The sequence below is a fragment of the Centropristis striata genome, chromosome 12, assembly GCF_030273125.1.
Source record: "Centropristis striata isolate RG_2023a ecotype Rhode Island chromosome 12, C.striata_1.0, whole genome shotgun sequence".
Taxonomy (NCBI): Eukaryota; Metazoa; Chordata; class Actinopteri; order Perciformes; family Serranidae; genus Centropristis; species Centropristis striata.
In genome coordinates this window covers 26,600,691-26,620,686 of record NC_081528.1, presented here as the reverse complement: position 1 = coordinate 26,620,686, position 19,996 = coordinate 26,600,691, and the positions used below count along the sequence as shown (strand labels likewise).

The window sequence follows — 19,996 nt, the reverse complement described above, 5'->3', positions numbered from 1 at the left end:
GACACACGGTTATCCAAAAAACTGCAGATGTTCCGGTTGAGCCAGTTTGACGAGCACTGTGTTTTCCATCCAAACACATCCTGCAGCTCCACCTCACATGTTTGCTTTGTGTGAGAAAGCTGGCTTTTATTGAAGCAAGTCAATACATCTTTCAGAAAAGGAAGAGAAACAACAATAAGGTGCCACCTAATCAACACCTGCTGCCACTATGACGGCGACTAAGTTTTTGGGTTGCGGATTAGTTCCCTCTGAAAGAGAGAAGTTAATTACGCAGCTTTGATGCACCTAAAGTGCTGTTCGATTTGTGGTTAATCCTCACCAAACTGCTGCACAAGGATTATGCATTTTGACTGACACCTTGTTCAAATTAAACTGCTGAAACACATCCTTGTGCACTTTGAAGCACATCTGCACATATAACACAGTCAAATGATCAAACACAGCCGCAAACAGAGGGGGAGAAAGAGACCCAAAAAGAGAGAGGGAATAGCAATGCTGAGACAGATCACATTCAATGAGTTAGCAGCACCCTCTGAGTAAGACAGCATTTTAAATAAAACATGAAAGCTGGAGAAGAAGGCACTCCTCCTCATACAGCAACTTGTGACAAGCCATGATATTCTGAGAGACAGCACACCGAGCTCAGAGCCATCCCTGGGGAGGCCTTTCCCTCTCCATCAGACGGACTATGTATCAGAACCATGAAACGGGCCCTCGTCCCACAACATCCCAGGCTCCTCAGTGGAGCCCAGACTGACCGTCTGGCTGTAAGAAGCTCATAATGCACTGACTTCCTCTGCGCACTCCCTCCTCTGTATCTTTGACTGCATGACAGAAGATCCATCACTCACAGATGGGAGCACTTTAACTTCCAATCCAGAGAAAACATTACCCAGACATAAACTAAAATCAAGTCCTGTTTAGGCTTCCCTTTTCTGTGCCAGGGCCATTCAATTCTGCAAGGCTTGAGAGGAAGGGCCTGTATCCACATTGATATGAACATGTAAATAAGTCATGGCTAATCTCTCTTTTTCTCTCACCCCCCCGCCCCCCCCCTGTAAAAGCCGTATGCACATTTTTAGAATTCCCCGAGTTCTGCTGACGTGAAGAAAGAGATGAAAGATTCATGCTTGTTTAAAAAATTCAAACAGATGTCCTGAACTTTCTGTACATAGCCAATATGGATTAATTATTTAGTCTTGGGATGCCAGAAAGGGAATCTGGGGTTTGGATTGTGCAAATGAAATCCAAACAATAATAGAACAAATAGATAATCAGGACTTGAGTGCATCATCATCATCATCATCACCAGCAATAACTGTGACTGCTTTGCATAATCCAATAAAAGCTTATATGATGGCTGTTTAGAAGAGTTTAGAAGCAGTGGCGGTTCTTCACAGGGGCCTACAGGAGCCACTGCCCCTGTGAAGAAGCCCTTGGCCCCTGCTTAGGCCCCTGTGTCAAATTAATAATAAAATGATCAATTTATAACGATTAACGACGGAACAATTCTTACCTACTTTTTGTTCAAACAATATCTCATTGTACACAAAAGGAAACCATAATGTGTACATTGTATAATAGTTTAATTGTGCAATAAAAGCTAAATATGAAGATCATTCTCACTGTACTGCACTTTCAAAATTTAAAAAATAAGTAATTGTGCACAAAAATGACAAATGTCATTGTCGTACAAAAGTCTCATTGCCTCAATCAATGTAGTTCTTCCAAATATGAGACTTTTAGTTAAAATGAAGGTTTTGAATGCTTAAATATCATTTTTGACGATTTTCAATGTGCCCCTCTGATTAAACACTGGCCCCTCCTTGGGCCCCACAGTAAAATTGGTCTAGAACCGCCACTGTTTAGAAGAGTTTAGAAGTTCAGGCTTATTTAATTTTCTTTTGCTCAGCAGTGGGACTGATGATGCTGAAACTTGCAAGTGAAGCTGCAGAGCTGGTCAGTGAATGCACCAGCAGAGGGAGACCATGTCACATGACAGTGCTGTAAACACAGCTCTGCTTCTATTTCCCCTTTTTCTACATTTAAATCAATAAAAGTGTGGGTACTCAGAGAACTGTTATTGAAAGAGGAATTTGTAAATATCCCTAAACCATTATGAGACTATATTGGGGAGCAGAATGTATTAATTTAAGTTTTTATTTAACGTAAAATAGCCTGTAAAATCGTTTTTAATTAATCCTTATTTAAAAACACAGATTAGCAATTCCCAAAAAGCTGTCTTAACATATATAGCATTTTTATAATTATTTCACGTGTGTGTGTTTTTTTAATTACATTGTCAATATTTGCTGTCATTAAAGTTAATGACGTTGTAAATTTAAGAGGTGATCAGCTGTTAAGGGTTAAACTGAGTCGGACATGACACTGAAATCTGATCCAGTTCCTGATGAATTAGCCTGGTTGTTGTGGTTGAGAGCTCGTTGTTGCCAGTTTGCTTTAAGTCTAGTTTTCACAGGTGGGTTTCGTGTCGTCATAAACGTTGGCAAGAGTTGCTCGGCGAAGCTCACGCGCCTGCTGTCCTGCGTCGCACCGTCCCGTCCTCAGTCGGCGCACTGCGTCATGGCGACAGCGGAGAAAAAGTTACGCATTTACTAACCGGAGAGTGGGGAATATATCACCGTGGCAGCCAGCAGAGACACGTAAGTACTTCATTTATCATCTTATTTTCTGTACTCTGTGTTGTTGAGGCGGCTAAATTGATATTTCCTCTTCGGCGGATATTTCCTGTTGCTGTGTTACCTGTGCAGCCAGGTGAGCTAACACCTGTAAGCAAGCGGCGTTTACTACAAAGCGTCTTATCCGAGTTACTCCACCTTATCAAACTATATGAAGTTATGGTACTATGGTACTACTTCGAGAATTATTGGCCGAATAGTGGAGGACTTTGCTCAGCAATGTTGTAACTGATTCATTGTGTGATATAAACTTCTGCCATTCAAGAAGCTCCTCTTTCTTTTCTTTCTCAGCATGGTGGATTACAGTGTGTCAGATGGAGCTGGAGCCCTTGTTTTAAAGAGAGGCGGCTCTTTTAAAATGGAGGAGCTGGCTCTTAGTGACTTACTGGAATGTCCTCTGTGTTTTGAGCCTCTGGATGCGTCAGCCAAGGTCCTGCCCTGCCAGCACACTTTCTGTATGTCCTGCCTGCAGAGGCAAGGTGCAGCCCACTCCCAGATGCTGCACTGCCCCGAGTGTCGTACTCCCGTCCCGTTCAGGACTGTGGAGGAGCTTCCACAAAATCTCCTGCTAGTGCGGCTGCTGGAGGGGCTCCAGGGTTCACAGGGGCCAAGCAGGGACAGACAGACTGCCCGCTACACAGTGCCCTTGGACAGGGGCGGCTTGACAGCCAGGGAGGGTCAGCAGCAGCCAGAGAGTCAACACAGAGAGAAGCAAGGGCACAATGAGGTCAGTGCACGACCCTGGCCTAATCCTCTGCATATCTATGAGAAATATAACCTACAACAACTTTGTGTCTAATGTCTAATTCTCTTTGTCCTAATTGTTTCACTATTAAAAAAAAAGGCCATACATACATACATAAAACACAATGTATTGCTGCTAAGATTGTTTTCTTTGATACTACATGTTCAAAATTATACAATGCCCATTAATCATAAATTTGATTGTATTGAAAAAAAACAAAATATAAAAAAGACAGATTTTCAACCGATGGATGAAACAAACAGAGATGAAAAAACAGGGAAGAAACTAAGCAATGCATTGCTGAGGACCAGAGCTGCAGCAGATGTTTTTTTAGCCACCTAAAAAAGGCCCTCCTAAAACAAATCTAAATCAGTGTAAGTGTATGCTATATTTAGAATATTTTCACTGCTCTACCTTGCTGTCAGACAGCCCTTTCCAACAAAGAATTGAAGGCGTTCTTTCCATCTGTACTCTCTTCAAAGTCACCAGACTCCTTTGACAAAAACAGTAATTTTACCTCACAGAACACAGGAACTACTGGTCTACTGCTGCCTCCATCAGTTAGTTAGTTTTTGTGTTACTGGGCGACTTTGGTAAATCGAAACTTACAACAAAGTCACAAAATAACACAAACAAACTAACTTGCTTGAGGCAACGGTAGACCAGTAGTTCTTGTGTTCTGTGAGTTGAAATGAGCATTTTTGTCAAAGGAGTCTGGTGGCTTGGAAGAGAGCTTTTCAATGAGAGGAAAGGTCAGTTAACAGTTAACACGATTACCTGTCAGAAAGGGCTGTTTTACGGCAATGTGAAGATGGTGAAAATATCCTAGAAACACTTTAAGTGATATAGAATTGTTTTAGGTGGCTAAAATGCGTTTTGCTGCTGCCCCTGTCCACAGCAGGACTTTGCTTTACTTCCATGCCGGTACTCCTGCCTTTTAACTGGGTGTGTGTCAGTCATGCAATCATCTCCTGTAGGTAAAACAATGACTATGTATAAGGACCTCATACAACTGCACTTAAAAAAAATCCATACTCTCCCTTTAAAAAACTGACAAATCCACCTTTTTTATCACATTGATGCAAAAATGCAACACTGCCTTAAAGGAATCCTGCATATTGATTTGGAACATTGCTCATCATGTCCTAATACGCCCACACATGTTAAAGGTAGAGCTAGCTCAGTATAGACATGGTGAAATCTCTGGATGAGAAATGTTTATGTCCTCATGGTATTTAATGTCTTCTCGCCCAAACCTATGAGCTATTCCTTTGCACTTTGTGGAATCTGACCTTGTGTCTCATCTCTGAACTACTGAATTACTTTCTCACCACTGTGTGTTCACCCAATTTAAATGGGATTTTTCACTGGATGAGATTACGTTGCGCATAAGCGAGTGAGTCACTGTTCCTCCGGGCCTAAAGGTACTAGGTCCCCTCAAACCTGTATGAATGGTATCTGTCATTTCTCTACATCTGCATGTAAGAAAGTAGATCATTTCCTTCTCACACCATAGAGAACATTGGAAACCAAAAGACTCCTGCATCTTTTTCTTGTCCTCAGACACAACCCAAGTGAGGAAAACTCTGGTATAACTCCAAACACCTGTTGCACAGGGAATTATCTGAAAGAAGACCATACAGTAGGAATTTTCCAAACATATTGATTGGAATGGGAGAAACAAGTGTGTTACATAGCATTAAAGATTAAAGTTTGACCAAAGGAAACCAAACTATCACATGCAGGGTCCACTGAATTTTTGCTCAATGCTCACAGGCTCATAGATTTGAACTTTTTCTGATTTGATAACTTAAACTGAATCTTACCGTGCCTTATGCTTATAAGTATTATTGTTTTACAAGTCTATATTTTGTCAGAAAAACAATAGTGAAATGTCTGCATGGCTAATAATAAATTAAGACTATTTGGTGCATGTTTAAAAATAATTTACCGGCATAAAGCAGCTCTGTGCAACACATCTTGCACCGTCACCGGATTTTAACCCAACAGAGATGTGAGAATAATAACTGACTTCAGTCAGTACATCCTTGTGCAGTTTTTCATTTGGTGCTGCTGTTTTATTCTCTGAGGTGATGAGAAACACAGAAACCTGCCGGTGCACAAACTGCTTAGAGCGTTTAACAGTTTTCTTGTAATTTGTAGCTCGAGTTCAGCCAGAGTTCAAAAAGCACAGCCAAGTTCATGAGGGTGAGTTTGAGATCATTCTGTCTGCTGTTCAAACACATACAGAAACCTCTGGTGCAAAACGATGTAATGTACTGTAATTTCCTCCACAATCATCCTAAAGCCAGGTACCACAGCTGTCAAGCAACATTTCAGCATAGTGTAATTCAAGTGGTCTGAAAGAAAACTAGATTCTATACCTCCTCTTTTTTTATGTTTTCAGGCTTTAGAAAATGTAGTCTGTGACAGCAGACTGTGGCCAAACACAGGTCCTTCATTCTGTCAGACTGAGAGTGGAGAGCTGCAGGATGAGGCTTTGAAGCCAGTTTGACGTTGTGGCCAGTCCTTCCAGGTCCATGACACAAAAATACTTTTTCCCCCCCCATACATTTACGTTGTGAAAGACACTTCTGTTAATCAGTGGATACATTTTTAAGCATCACAATCCACATCAGAATTGCATCTGATAACGGTTGGAAAGTCAAGAGGGGCAAGATCCATTTGTTTTATCGCTGTTCAAGTTAGCGGAGGGCTAAGCTAAAGTTTAGCTCGGCCACAGAAGATCCTTGCAATTTCATCTACAGGAGTTAAACATTTTTTGGCTTCATGCGCCACTGAGCAACTTTCATAGAATACACTGGACTTGCCTCTAATGCTGTATCCAGTTCTCCTTAGACATTCATGCAGGAGTCCTGTGTTTTCAAATTCTGCCTACCCCTGCTTTACGAGGAGGAACCTGATAAAAAAAGTAAGCTCGGGCTGCAATAAGAAGAAAAAATAATTTGATGTGGGAGGTTTATAAGAATCTGTATTATTTGCAGATTTATTTAAATTCCTCAAAAATGTCCTGAAATGATTGAAATAAATTATACAGAAAGCTGTTATTTGGGATTCTCTGCATTGTCAGTAAACAATGTTAAGTTAATGTTCTGAAAATCTATATTAAATATATATGATATATAATAAATTTGCAGATAATAATTTAGTGTCTTCGGGCGTTCCTATGCTGTTTTTCCATCCAGTAAAGCTTGAGTCAAAACTTGATATCATCTTAAAAAGACAAAAAGAATGTGTCACATTAAAGACATCTGCATATCTAGTGAAGAACTCACACATCTGTGTCTGCTCAGCACAAGATCTGATAAGAAGATAGAGGTTTGTCCTACTTTCTTGTTAAAACATGTCCTGAAAACTAAAACCAGAGTGTGTTGAGCTGTATGAGACACACTGACTCAGAACCTCTTACATTTAGCAGATATATCAGCCTGTGATCTTTTTAAAATAATGATCCTGGAAAGTCCCGGGTCGCTGTTTGTCACAGTCACGGACAAAATAAAAACTGTCATGACAATGCAGTGGTATTGTGAAGAATTAAATAAATATGTTAAATATGTTTTTATCTTTAATAGAGGGCCTTTACATCCCCAAATCATTAAATATGTTTATTTCGCCTCCTTCAGAAATGTATATCATATTAAATAAATTCACCACTTGATTTGAACATACAGTTGTTGATTTGTGATTTTTTTTCTGTCTGTTTTTCAGCTTGGTCTCAGAGCTTTGATGCGTAACCAACGTGGCGATTCATCTGGAGAGCTGGTCCTCATGCCTGCTAACAGTATCACCCCGAAACACAAAGTGGATGAGAACTGGCACCACGGAAACGCTGGTGACGGTAGCGGTGGCTCTGTCACCGGCAGCGCTCTGCAGGCCGTCAGCCAGATGCCCCAGCTGCAGCCCCTCCAGCAGTCCCAACCTCCGGCACTCTGCAGGGCGCTGCTCGACTTCAACCCTGAAGAGAGGAATCTGGAAGACAGTAAATATTATCTCAGCTTCCTCAAGGTCTGACTCTCAAACTACTGACTTAACACAGCAGGGAACATACTCTCATAACATTCAGTCTTTTATATGTGATCTTTTGAAATACTTTTTATTAAAGCACAATGAAAATTTTTACCTCCAGGTAATAATGAAGCAATAACCCTCAGGAGACAAGAGCAAATGTGCTAGTTCTCCTGTGTATATACAGTATGTGATAGTGTTTTTTTGGTTCAGACATCATCTACTGACTAAACTGACCCTGAGATGAGATGCATCAGTTTTCTGGTAACCACCTCTGAAAATCAATTAGCTGGGGGAAACCCCACTGCTTAAATGTCATTGCATAGATAATTTCAGTCATGTATTGAGTCATATATTTTTTTTATTCTACTGATTATTTTTCTTGATTTATGATTTGATGTATGAGCAATTGTTAATGTTTAGTCATGTTTTCCTCTGACAAACAGTCAAAAACCAAAGAATATATGTTCAATCAATTTACTGTAATGGAAGAGTAAGGAATCTAATGTGCGAAACTGGGACCGGCAAAGTTTTGCCGTTTTCGACAAAAAAATTAAATAAAGAATTAATGAAATAACTATATAACACCATTTCTAAGTCACCTTAATCATTGTTTTCTGCATTATGTATTCTGTAAAATTGGGAAACATATACAGTACCAGTTAAGTAAAGTTTGGACACACCTTCTCATTCAATGGTTTTTCTTAACTATTTTCAATATCAAAATTATGAAAGAACAGACATAGAATTATGTAGTTATGAAAACTGTTAACCAAACCAGAATATGTTATATGGCAAAAGTCGGTTACTTTGAAGAATGTAAAATATGAAACATATTCTGGTTTATTTAACATTTTTCCGGTTACTACATAAGACCACATGTGTTCCATCATAGTTTTGATGTCTTTAATATTAACTTACAATGTAAAACATTTTATAAAAATAAAGAAAAACCGTTGAGTGAGAAGGTGTGTTCAAACTTGACTGGTACTGAAAACGAAAACCGACCGATACTATCAGATATGACTGTGATAGGGCAATATTGATAAATCAGTCAGGCTCTACTTTTTACAGCTTCATGAATTCTAAAATTGACCTGATTTCCCTGGTGAATATCATTGCTTTTTGTTCTTTTCGCTGCTTTGAGAGACGTGTGGAACTGGAGGCTCAGACTTCTGCTGCAGTGGTTGTTACCAGCCCTGGAGGATTTCTGAGGCGGTTATATAAGGGCCTCAGCACTTGTGCGCTCTCCATTAAAGCACACTTGGGCTCTGCTTTTTTTATTCAGTTTTAATGCAGATGGTCAAATGGTTTTCAGAGTGAGGCTGGCCACAGAAAGGACTGGGCCTGCAGACACAAAGGCAGTTGATGTCACATGCTGCAGGAGAGATGTAGAGCTCCGAGAGTTTCTGAGCTGAGTGCTCAGTCTCCAGGGCGAGCACACTCTGTTATAAGCACCTGGCATCCTGTTTTTTTTTCCAGTGCTTTCTCTTCCTCTCACCTTTTCGCCACTTCTTCTAAGTTCAGTTGTCTGCTACTTTTTTTCTGGTTTACAGGGAGACATCCTTACTGTCATCAGACGGGTGGATGAACACTGGATTGAAGCCAAGCTCGGGGAGAAAGTTGGAATTTGCCCTTTGCAGTTTACAGAGGTGAGTTCTTCTCAGTACACTCTCTTTCTTCTTTCGTTGTTTGAATGTGGGTCATGACCTTTTCAGCGTGATCAAGGATGACACCTGCCGTTTGGCACTGTGGTTTGATGGTGCAGCTCTTGTAATGAATTGAACCATAGATGTCGTCGCTGGATGTCATTAATTCCAGGTCACTTGCAGGGCGCTACCTTGATTTTCATTCACATCTTTGATTCATCCGTAAATGTCAGTCCTGTGCTGCAAAGTGCTGAGGCAGAGAGCTAATCTGTGAAGCCATGCTGTGTCTGCAGCTGCTCATTAGCGTGTGACTATGTGGCTTACTCAGGTTGGCAGCGCTTGCTTAGCTACCTGACTGTCATTTGTTTTCCTCTGTACTTTCTGCCTCCAGGAATTAACTTCATCTGTGCCGGGGAAAACTGTATTTGTCCCTGCTGTGGGGTTAATGTGGTACCTCAGTCAGTTCTTGTTTACTTCCCTCACTTGTCATCTGTTTTTCCTAATATTTAGTTTCCCTCAATTTAAGTCTCATTTCATCTCCTGTCCGCCCATGTCTTCTCCCAAAGCCCCGCCTCAGCGATGCTCTTCATCTTTTTTCTACCTCTTATTCTTTCATCCTCCTCTTTTCTCCTCTCTGAGCCTGCCTCTCCTCGTGTCGTGCAGCCAGGCGTGAAGACACAGTAATGCTTTCTCTGCTTGGGTGGCATAACAGCACATCACTGTGGGGAGTGAAAGCATTAACCCTGGCATGCCTGTCTGTCTGTCTGGCTGTCTGTGCAGCGCCTAGCTCAGCACCAGTCAACCCGTCCCGGCTTATTGGCTAGTACTTATTCTCCTGCCTGCCTGCCTGGCTGTCCAACAAGTTGTAGGGGTGAGTGGAGAAGTGATAAGTGGGTGTATTTAGACAGCCGTTTCGCTGATCAGCAGGAGCAGAGGGTGACAGGCGTTAGTAGCAGGTAGGAGCGAGTTGGAGAGAATTCTCTTGAGTGACGATTCTCTGTGTTGGGATTTATCCTGATTTCTCTTTATGTGTTCATCTCTTTCAGCCAAACTCAGTGGCTGCCAAACTGCTAGAGGGAAAGACTCGGAGGGGGAGTGACTCAGCAGAATTTCACCACCGGACTGGGAGTGGGGGAAAAGACAAGGCCACTGACGTATCCGGTAGGACCACCCATTACGGAGTCCCAGCAACGACCATCAATGCTTTTCCCGTCTCCAACCAGCGGAAAGAGCCAGCACCCAGCAGCATCAACTTTTATCCGTCTACAAAAGGAGAAACAACCAACATCAGCACCTCCAACAACTTTAGCCGCCAGGGTCAGCCTCACCACCTCTCTGTGTCTCTTGGTGCCCGGGGCCACTCTCATTCCTCGAGAGTGAACTCTCAGCGAGTAAGACGCCACTCTGACACCACACACAGGCACCTGTTACAGGTGAGTCAACACGTTACAGTGATGTGATTAACTTTCTGTCTCTTTCTCATAATCTTTGAGCTAAACTGTGTTAGTCTTTGTTTTGTTTGGCGTGATTTGTTTTAACAGAAAACATGTGGTTGGCAAAAGGTATGATTTTTCTGTGATATAATGTCTGTTTTTATTTGAGTCACTGAGGGATCAAGTTGTCCTCAGGGATGCAGGGAGGGAACCATGACACTAAGCTTAAGGAATGAATGAGAGAGAGGCGTTGCCCATATGTTGGCGGATGCATGATTAAGTGACTCTCATTAAGACAGCACAGATGTGGAAAAGGGCTAGATATGAAAGGGGTGAGGACTGGAGGTGAGTGGACCGAAACTTTAAAAGGTCTTTAATCAAGAGTCCTGGGACATAAGCCAGGTTTTCTCCTCCTAGATGACTAAGACGTGAGTCCTTTGTCTTTCTTCAGCTCAGGGAGATGTCGTACTCGAGGGAAGTTCTGTTATTGTCTTATTGTATTATTGCATTGTCTTAAAGCTGCTTTGACTTCAACATTTGAAATAATTATGAGTGTTAAAGTGTAAAACATTGAGGCCCAATTCAAGTGCTTCCATTAACTACCAGGAAGCACAATGCCACTGAAAGACTGAATCACCTTTTCTGCTCTCATGTTGTCTAAATTACTCACAATAAGAGTGTGTTTGACAAAGTCTCTGAGGCTTTGAAACTGACACTTAATGCTGATCATTTTATTAAAACTGAGCTAGTGAATTGATGAGTTGATCAACAGGAAAAGAATTACTATTAATTAATTCATAGTTAAAATAATGTCATCATGCAACATAGCAGAAAATGTTTTATTCAGCCTCTAAAACATGGAGATTATCCATCATATCAAATTTAACTGAATATTTTGGGGTTTTGAACTGATAAAACAAGACTCATGAAGAAGGCAAAAATAATTAATCAACATTAGGGATGCCCCGTTTTAGTTAATTAATCAACTAATCAGTCATTTTGGTTTTAGTCAATTAGTCATTTTTTATGTTTTCTTTATGCTGAATGGCTTACTTTTAAGGAACGTATGAGCAAATCTTCCCTGATAATCTGAAGTGGTGGTTTTGCACAATTCTCTGTGGAGAATCTGTCAATTTAATCAAGTAACCTATTAGTCCACAAAATCCTATGAGTGCTAACTCTGCTAATCCAACCAATATTCGACTTATTAAGTTAGTTGCAGCCCTAAATTAAACATCTGATTACAATTTAGGAGCATTTCATTCTCAAGTTATCAGGATGAATTGCTATACCACTCTTTTCATGTGACCAACAAGATACCTGCTGCATATTTTATACAGGCAGTATCACATGGCGGGATAATGGATGGATGAGGATGAACCATGAGATAGTCCTGTTGGAATTGTATTTATTTATTTAGATATATTAAGATGAACTTCAGAGGCGACATGATAAAAACACAGTAAAAGAACATTGTGAAAATGCTTATAAGTTAATTCCATATCAGCAGTGTTATGTATGCAGCCAGACACACTCTCTTTCTGTCACATTAGAAACAATGTAATAAGATCCTGGGAATACTGCATAAAGTCATAGCCAGCCAGTGTCTGAGTGCAGTGCCAGCATAAAAGCCTCTGCAAGGCTTAATAATGTAACCTGCTGCCAAGTGCCCTGCCCCCTGAGATAATGACTTCCTTTGATTCAGTTTAAATTTCACAGCTCTACCCTGCAATTATACATGTCAGAGCATAAAAATGTGAAACCTCATGCAGGTCGGAGAAAAGCTTGAAAGAGGAAGGGAGGTGGAGGAGACTTGAGAACAGGATAAAAAGCAGGAAATTGGAGTGATAAGACAGGAAAAGGAAAAGGTGAGAGGAAATACAGGGGAAAAAAGATGGCATAGAGCCGGGAAGCAAAACAGAAAACAAACTGCAAAAAGGCAAAACATGAGAAGTAGGAAGAAGGAGGAGGAAAAATGAGAGATAGATGTAGAGAGTGGGAGGCTTGGAGAGTCCCTCAGTGTGTCTGCTTATCTCTCTCATGCTGATGATGATGAGTCACTGGTGAAGTTGGTTACATAACAGACCCCTCTCTCCCCTGTCTTCAAACTCCTTCCTCTTCACTAAGCAGGTAACACTCACTCTCACATCAGTGGGCCAGTAATAGCAGACAAGCCACGCACCCTTTTTTTTAAAGGAGTGGAGGGGCTCTGTCCCCAGCGACGAGGCTCAGCTCCCCACTGACCAAGCCAGCATGTGAGCTATTCTTAGCGCTGCATCCCATCAGCTCTCACCTCTGGCTCCACTGTTTCACAGAGAAAAGCTTCTTCCCACCAACTGTGGATGAAAAGATGTGTATTAGTGTGAATATTGGCATGGTTATGTAAGAGCAGAATTTAGGATGGAAATGAGCCAAAAGCAAAAACATCTTCAAATGCAGCACAGAAGTGATCATACTTCACTGGTAGACCAAAACCACCTGATATCTTTGTTTCCACCATGGAGGATGTGTTTTCTGTTTGTTTGTGTTTCTGTTTGTGTCTTAGCTATTATCTTGCTATTCGATTGGTAGGTAAAGTAGGTTTATTTTTAGCCTTTCACAAGTGCAGAATGCCACAAAGTACTTCACAATACAAAAATAAGCTAACAGATGTTCAAAAAGTGACTGAAGAAGAGTTTAAGCAACAGAAATAGAAATAACAAAAAAGCACGTCTAAACGTAGATCTTGAGCAGATTCCTAAAGGTGTCAAAAGATATTAAAGGGATAAGGGTACTGTGGCGTTTTAAAGTGTTAGTTCGGATTCACCAAAGTCAAACAACACCACAATCAAACTAACCAATTAGGGCAGAGAAGACCAGAAACTCCCATGTTCTGCAAGGGAAAAACAAATGTTATGTATCTGTCTTCTGTTCCTTGAACTAGAGGAACAAGGTACAACACAGTATAGTATAGAATGGGATATCATGTGGAGTGTAATCGGAAACAATGAATTGATTATTGAAGAAAAAGTAAATTAATCGATAGTAAATATGAATCCTTAGTTTCAGCCCTACCTTTGTGCAAAAAACCCATGATCAAAGTAGTTAAAGTTTGCAAATCAGACAGTTTCCATTAGACTGCTGAGAATATATTGCAAAATATACATTGGAGAAAATTGTTTATTTGTTTCCAATTAGATCAGATCATGGTCCCAAGTGTATCTCTGATACTGACATGAAATCTCAGTATTTAATAACTTATTTTGACTCTCTCCACCTTACTTCTGCTTCTCTTGGCTCATAAAAGTGATAAGTCATCAATCAAAATATTTAAAATAATTGTGAATAAAGATTTTTTTTTCCTTAAGTGATTAGTAAGGAACCAAGTTATCAGCTGACACACTGAAAGATATTGGCATGATCAGATCTATTGTGTGTTTAAAAGATATATACATAAATTAGACATAACAAACTATGGATTCTTATTAACATTTTGTGCAGTGAAAGGTTGCTTACTGACAGGAGGACACAAAAAAGGTGAATATTAATCTTCAGCTTATGGGTTTATTTATGGCAGCAGCAATACTGGCTGCAGGAGATTTTACACCAAGTAAGACTTTATTCACTGTATGACCAATAGTAGAATTGCTCTCTCCATGTAAATATAGCCACTGCCACTGCTGGGTCACTGCACCTGGCCATTGCGTGACTGCAGCATAACTGAAGCAGCATCTGATGAAACAAAAACCAAGAATAGAAAAAGGACACAGAGTAATGAAAAGAAGTAAATAATTTAATGCAGGAAAAAGGAGTATCGAAAGTAGTATAGCATCAGAAACAGTCTAAGAAGATGCTTTACTGTTAAAATATAGTGATTAGTTGCACATATAGATGTCTGCAGCTTTGTGTCCATCCTGCTGCTTCTTTCCTTTCCCCTTAACGAAAAGTGACAGAAGGACAGAAAGTTGTTGTTTTTTCAAGAAGTTGCTTTTAGTGTTAAAGTCATATAAATTACACACAAGATATAGACTTCAGATGAAAGTGATGCCCATCCCCTCTCCTATATGTTGGAAGGCTGGCATTTCTTTAGCACATTATATCATAACTTTCTCTTGCTTTACTTCTGCCTCGCTGCACTGCCTTTGAGAAGTGACGCTGTGCTGTATTTATAGCAGTGGCTGCCTCTTAATTAGGATTTCTTTTGTGCTTCTTTGAGGTACTGTGTGAATGCATTGCAGCTTAATGGTGGCAAAGCTGCAGGATCCAGGCACATGCTGTACAGAGGAAACCCCGGGCGCACAGGGAATCATGAATGGTTATAAGTGTATAGTTGAGTGGTGGTGCTGTAAATAGTAGCAACACTGTGTAGACGTCACTTTGGAGATGATGGGCACTGGGAAAGTAATTAAATTGTTTGGAGGAGAAAATAAAAAACATATAACTGGAAGAGAGTAGACCTCTGCTGAGGCCATGTCCTATCACAGAGTATTCATTTATCAGCTACATGATTCTGATCCAAAGAATATAATGAGTTCTTCCTTGGCCCATGCTACACCCTTACACCAAGTTTCATAAAATCTGGCAAGTAGTTTTTTTTTCTGTAATCCTGCTCAAAACAAAACAAACAAATCAAACGTACTGAAGCCAAAACTTCCTTGGCGGAGGTCATAGATTTCACTAAAAGGCCCTTTTCAGTTAAGCAATTAAGTAATTAAAGATTAAGTATGATAATGTTTGGTAACGGTTGTGAGACACACCTCAGTGTCACTCCCTTCTCGTCATCGGCTGTGTCAGGCTTGAGTCACAGCCTGCTGACTTTGAGCCTGTCTGAGTTTCTCAGCTTTGCAAAGAGTGGCTCGGATCTATGAGGTTAATATGCAAAAGAAGCCTGCCAAGGCCATCTTACGTATTTTTTAGCAGTTTAGTAGCATTAGTAGCAAAATATCTTGAAACTATTGGAAGGATGACATTTTGAAACATGCATGAATGCCCCACAGGTTAAAGGTATACAATGTATAGATTCATACAGACGTAATGCCTTTCAACCATCTTATGACCCATTAGAAGCGTGTGTTGTTGTCTGTATCTGCAGAGACCCTGACCTCTGCCTGTAATTTCTCTTTTCTTTTCATTTTACTGCGATTATTTTCCAATAACATGAAAGTCAATCAAACAAAAATTACACAATGAATAAAACTTGGCAATCCTAACAATAAATTAATGGATGTACATTAAAGTAAGTGATGGTGTTTGTTGCAGAATGTTTTAAAAGGCAGCATTGTGCTTATTTTCAGGGTTCATTTTTTTCTACTAAAACATGCTTTAATTTTCCAAAAACAATTATTTATCTCATACTGTCCGTCTGAATAAACCTGTATTCACCCTCTCTTTGAAACGCTCTGTCTTTGCGTCTATTACTATTATTCCCCATCCCCTGATTCGTCAGTGCTTTTGTGACATATATTCAGGCAGGTTTCACAGAGAGGAAGCTTTTCTTTTGTAGGAACACCCTGATCACACAGTTACACAAATTCAAACCTTGACACCTAGCCTTGCTCAAAGGCACTTCAGTGGTGGTAATGATGGAGGGGCACTTTCCCCACCCAGATTTATCCTGCTGGTCTGGGGAGTTGACTGAAAACCTCCCGGTCACAATCTTGCTTTCTCCATTAATATCATAACAATATATAAATAGCACCTCAACCTGCTTTATAATAAATTTAATAATTATAAAAGATAATATAAAATATGGGACCTTTTATGGGGCAATTTGAGGAAAGCCACTTTGAAATTTTTAAACACAAGAAGTTCCTTATAATGTGTCATGCATCACCATTTACATTCAAAATGATGCTAAATTTGAATCAATCCCTTTACAGAGTGAGAAGAAGATGAACAGTGAGACTCCACCCACCATCTCTATGGCTCTGGTGAACCCCCAAATGTCCTCTGCCTCTGCAGACAGCAAAAACTCCTCCACACAGCAGCTCTCCATCAGTGTGTGAGTCACTGTTTTAAACATTATATTAATGATATGTTAATGTCAGATCACAGGTGGAAGATATGAATTGTAATGAAAAACTGAAATTGCCATACAGCCTAATATGTACTGTAGAAAGTGTGGCTGTAACATTTTCTTGTAACTCCATGTGTGACTCCTCAGGTGTGCCGTCCTGTACTCCTACAAACCACGGCGGCCTGAGGAGCTGGAGCTGAGGAAAGGAGAGATGGTGGGAGTGTACGGAAAGTTCAAAGAAGGCTGGCTGCGTGGGTTATCGCTCAGAACGGGCAAAGTTGGCATTCTGCCCAGCAACTACATCACGCCTGTGCTCAGGTGAGAGGCTGTGATCCCTGACTGCAGAAAGTGGGAGCTGAATGACTTTTGGATTTAGACAGTAATTTATTGTGGGCAGGATGACATGTCATGCACGCATTCCAATGAATAATGAATCAGAAATAAAACACTGAGGCTGGTGCTTGGCTCAAAGAAGCATTAACTGCAGTATAACAATTCATATTCACTGGGTGCTTATGTGCTAAAGTGTCTCTTTGCCTCACTGCAGAACCTCTGCCAGACTCCTGGAGACAAAAGCAGCTAATACGTCCTCACAGTACAACACAGTAGCTGGAAAGAAGCCCACAGCTGCCAAGAATCCTGCTGTGGTCCTTGCTCTTGATAGGGTAAACTCTGATGGAGGGATTTACTCAACAGGACAGGTCCCATCTGCGCCAAATGGTAAACCGTCCCTCTATGGGGGTTCCCAAGGTTGGGACACTGTGAGGCGCATCTTTAACCCTCATAGAGGTGAGTGATAAACAACCACATTTACCTTCTAATTTCTTGATTAAATTGGAGATCTTGGCTAGATTGTCAATTACTGTCAATGTTTTTTTAATTTCTTTCAGGCTCAAACCATTTCTCCCATACGTCCAATCTGAATGTCCCGTCCAACTCACAGCACTTTGCACAGGTTCAGGCATCTGGTTATTCACCTGCCCTGCAAAGGAAGAAAATCAGCAGCATCCTGCCCAACTCTGGAAGGCCACGAGGCTGGATGACTGAGTCAGCAGCACCCTCTGCTGCTGCAGTTTATAAGGACAGGGACTTCACTGCTTCACATGAGGCAACATTTCAGAATGACAGACATCCTCCCAATGGGCCTCACTCAATTCTTGTCAGACCTGACTCACACAAGAATAATACAGACAAGGTATGAGCATGCATTTGTCTAAAGTTAAACATTTATTTTATCTGGATGTCTAATCAGCTTTGATGGCGATGTAGTCAAATGCAGAAATAAATTCCTTAGTGCAGGCTATATTGAACAAGAAAGTTGATTTCTCCTGCTCGCGGAGCTGTGTCGGAAGTGCCTACATGTACCAGGAGACATTTCACACGGGTTTCTGTCCAGTGTCCAGTTTATCTTTGGGATCTTTGGGGTCGTGCGTCACACCTCTGTCCAAGACAGGAGTAAAAGTTTTTACGTAGTTACACACACATGAGCTTTCTGGGTTTGCCTACATGACATTTATTGCAGCAGCTCAGTTACTGGAGGGTCCATGCCTGCTATATCCTCCCTACTGCAGCTGCGGCCTCGCTATGCTGCATTTCTTTGGCCCTATGACTGAATATCCGAGTCAGTCAACTCACTACATCCATAACATCCATGGCACTCATATTTACAGTACAAGCAAATAGAACAAAAACGTTTTTGAGTGACATCTAGAGCACTTTGTAGTTTTTCCTTGCCTCCAACTATGTCACCGTCACATCCAATGAAGGCTCTGGATACAGGAACAACACATTTTGAATCTGAAAACTCAGCTTTCTATGTCTATATAGCACTCACTGAGGAATGAATGAATGCTTCAAACAACTACATTTACCATCAACACTACTTGGTCATCCACATAAAAGGTGGTGAATTCTCTTTTAAGCACTCTGTTAATTGTTCTTGAACTGTGTCTATGATCGCTGTTTCTACATGTGCCTTACTGTAAATATTTTACTCCAATAGCCAGCCAAGTCAGTGAGGTTCTTTACAGATGAAGACTCCCCTCCTCCAAGACAACGGACCTATTCCTGGTCGTCAGAAAATCATGCCCCCTCAAACTCCCGTCCTGGCCCCCCTCCATTAGAAGTATGGGCCCCATCACTCACGCTGGGAAGAGATGGACCAGGGATCATTCTCAAAGAAGGAAAAGCTCCTATTCTCAGGAAAGGCCTTGAAACTGCCGTCTCAGATCTAAATTCTAACCATCAGAAACCAATACTGTCACAGCCTTCACTATCAGCTGTGTCAGCTCAGTTCAGCCCCAGCAGGTACGTTGGGTTTGTATGTTTGTCCTTGAAAATAAAAAGCACATTGATTATCAGACAGACAAGGTAGACTTGAAAGCATTTCATTGATTTGACAAAAACCTCTGGTATCCTTGTCTTTTTCTTTTTTTTCAGACACAGAGTGAAAACAACACATTTAGCCCAGATGGACTCAGAGCTAAGTCTGCTTCAAGGAGAGCTCGTCCTCGTCCACAGACCTCGACCTGATGGACGAGTCCTGGTTACTCAGGAGAGCAGTGGGCAGACAGGCTTATTCCACAGCAGTGTTCTTCAAGCCCTTGAGAGGCTAAGCTGACTGTGTAGTACTACTCTAGTAGTGTATATTTCTATATTCTATGTGATTAAACTGCCAAATGACTTGACTGACCTGCTGAACAACAAGATGTGTGTTGAGGTCCAAAGGTTGATACTGCCATTGACAATCCTTTGAAGGAAGTGTTTATTTTTTGTCCTGAGTGCATATGAGAGTGTGGTTAAATTCCCCAGAGATATATTATGTGTTCTTCAACCTATGTGCATGTTTGTTACACATGTACTATTATAACATTTTGCACAAAATCCCACCTAATGACTGTTCCTTGTTTCCATGTTACACGCATTGGTCAGTGCCTTTGTCAAAACCCACAAAGAAACAAACTATATTTAAATATATTTAGAGAAATTATGAGGTAAAATATATGTACTGCTTATGTGGTAATAAACTATACTTCCAGAATGTTTGCAGTTTGGTGTCTTACTTAAGGTGTAAATTATAAGTTAATTTACAATGGAGAAATCATTGCTTAAATGCAAAACTTCCTGTTTTTTTAGCATGTTAAAAATACCCATGCAAAATAATAAAAGAAAAAGGATTTTTACTATTGCAACCAACTTAACCACACCATATTGCGTTTTGGGAGTTGCCCTGTGGTCTACAAGTTCAAACTTATTCTGTGGCTAGCAAAACTGGATTACCTGAAACTTGAATGGACACATGTGTCAACTAGTTTGTGGTTATTCAAATACAGTTTACATAAAAGTTGGTTAAAACAGGCTGACACTGATATTAAGTATTTCGTTATTGAAAGAAAATTCAGAATATTGTATTTCAAAATTAAAAATGTTTTCACTAACACATTTTTGAT

At 40.6% G+C, this 19,996-nt stretch overlaps 1 protein-coding gene across 1 annotated transcript; it reads left to right on the top strand.

The window, feature by feature from the left end:
* Positions 1-2,442: 2,442 nt before the first annotated feature.
* On the top strand, positions 2,443-19,587 carry sh3rf2 (SH3 domain containing ring finger 2). Its single transcript, XM_059346856.1, has 11 exons — positions 2,443-2,663; positions 2,991-3,426; positions 7,174-7,470; positions 9,027-9,122; positions 10,166-10,552; positions 16,411-16,532; positions 16,695-16,865; positions 17,095-17,336; positions 17,438-17,742; positions 18,550-18,854; positions 18,987-19,587. The coding sequence occupies exons 2-11, from the start codon at positions 2,992-2,994 to the stop codon at positions 19,165-19,167; spliced, it is 2,541 nt and encodes an 846-aa protein (XP_059202839.1). The 5' UTR covers positions 2,443-2,663; position 2,991; the 3' UTR covers positions 19,168-19,587.
* The last annotated feature ends 409 nt before the right edge of the window (positions 19,588-19,996 follow it).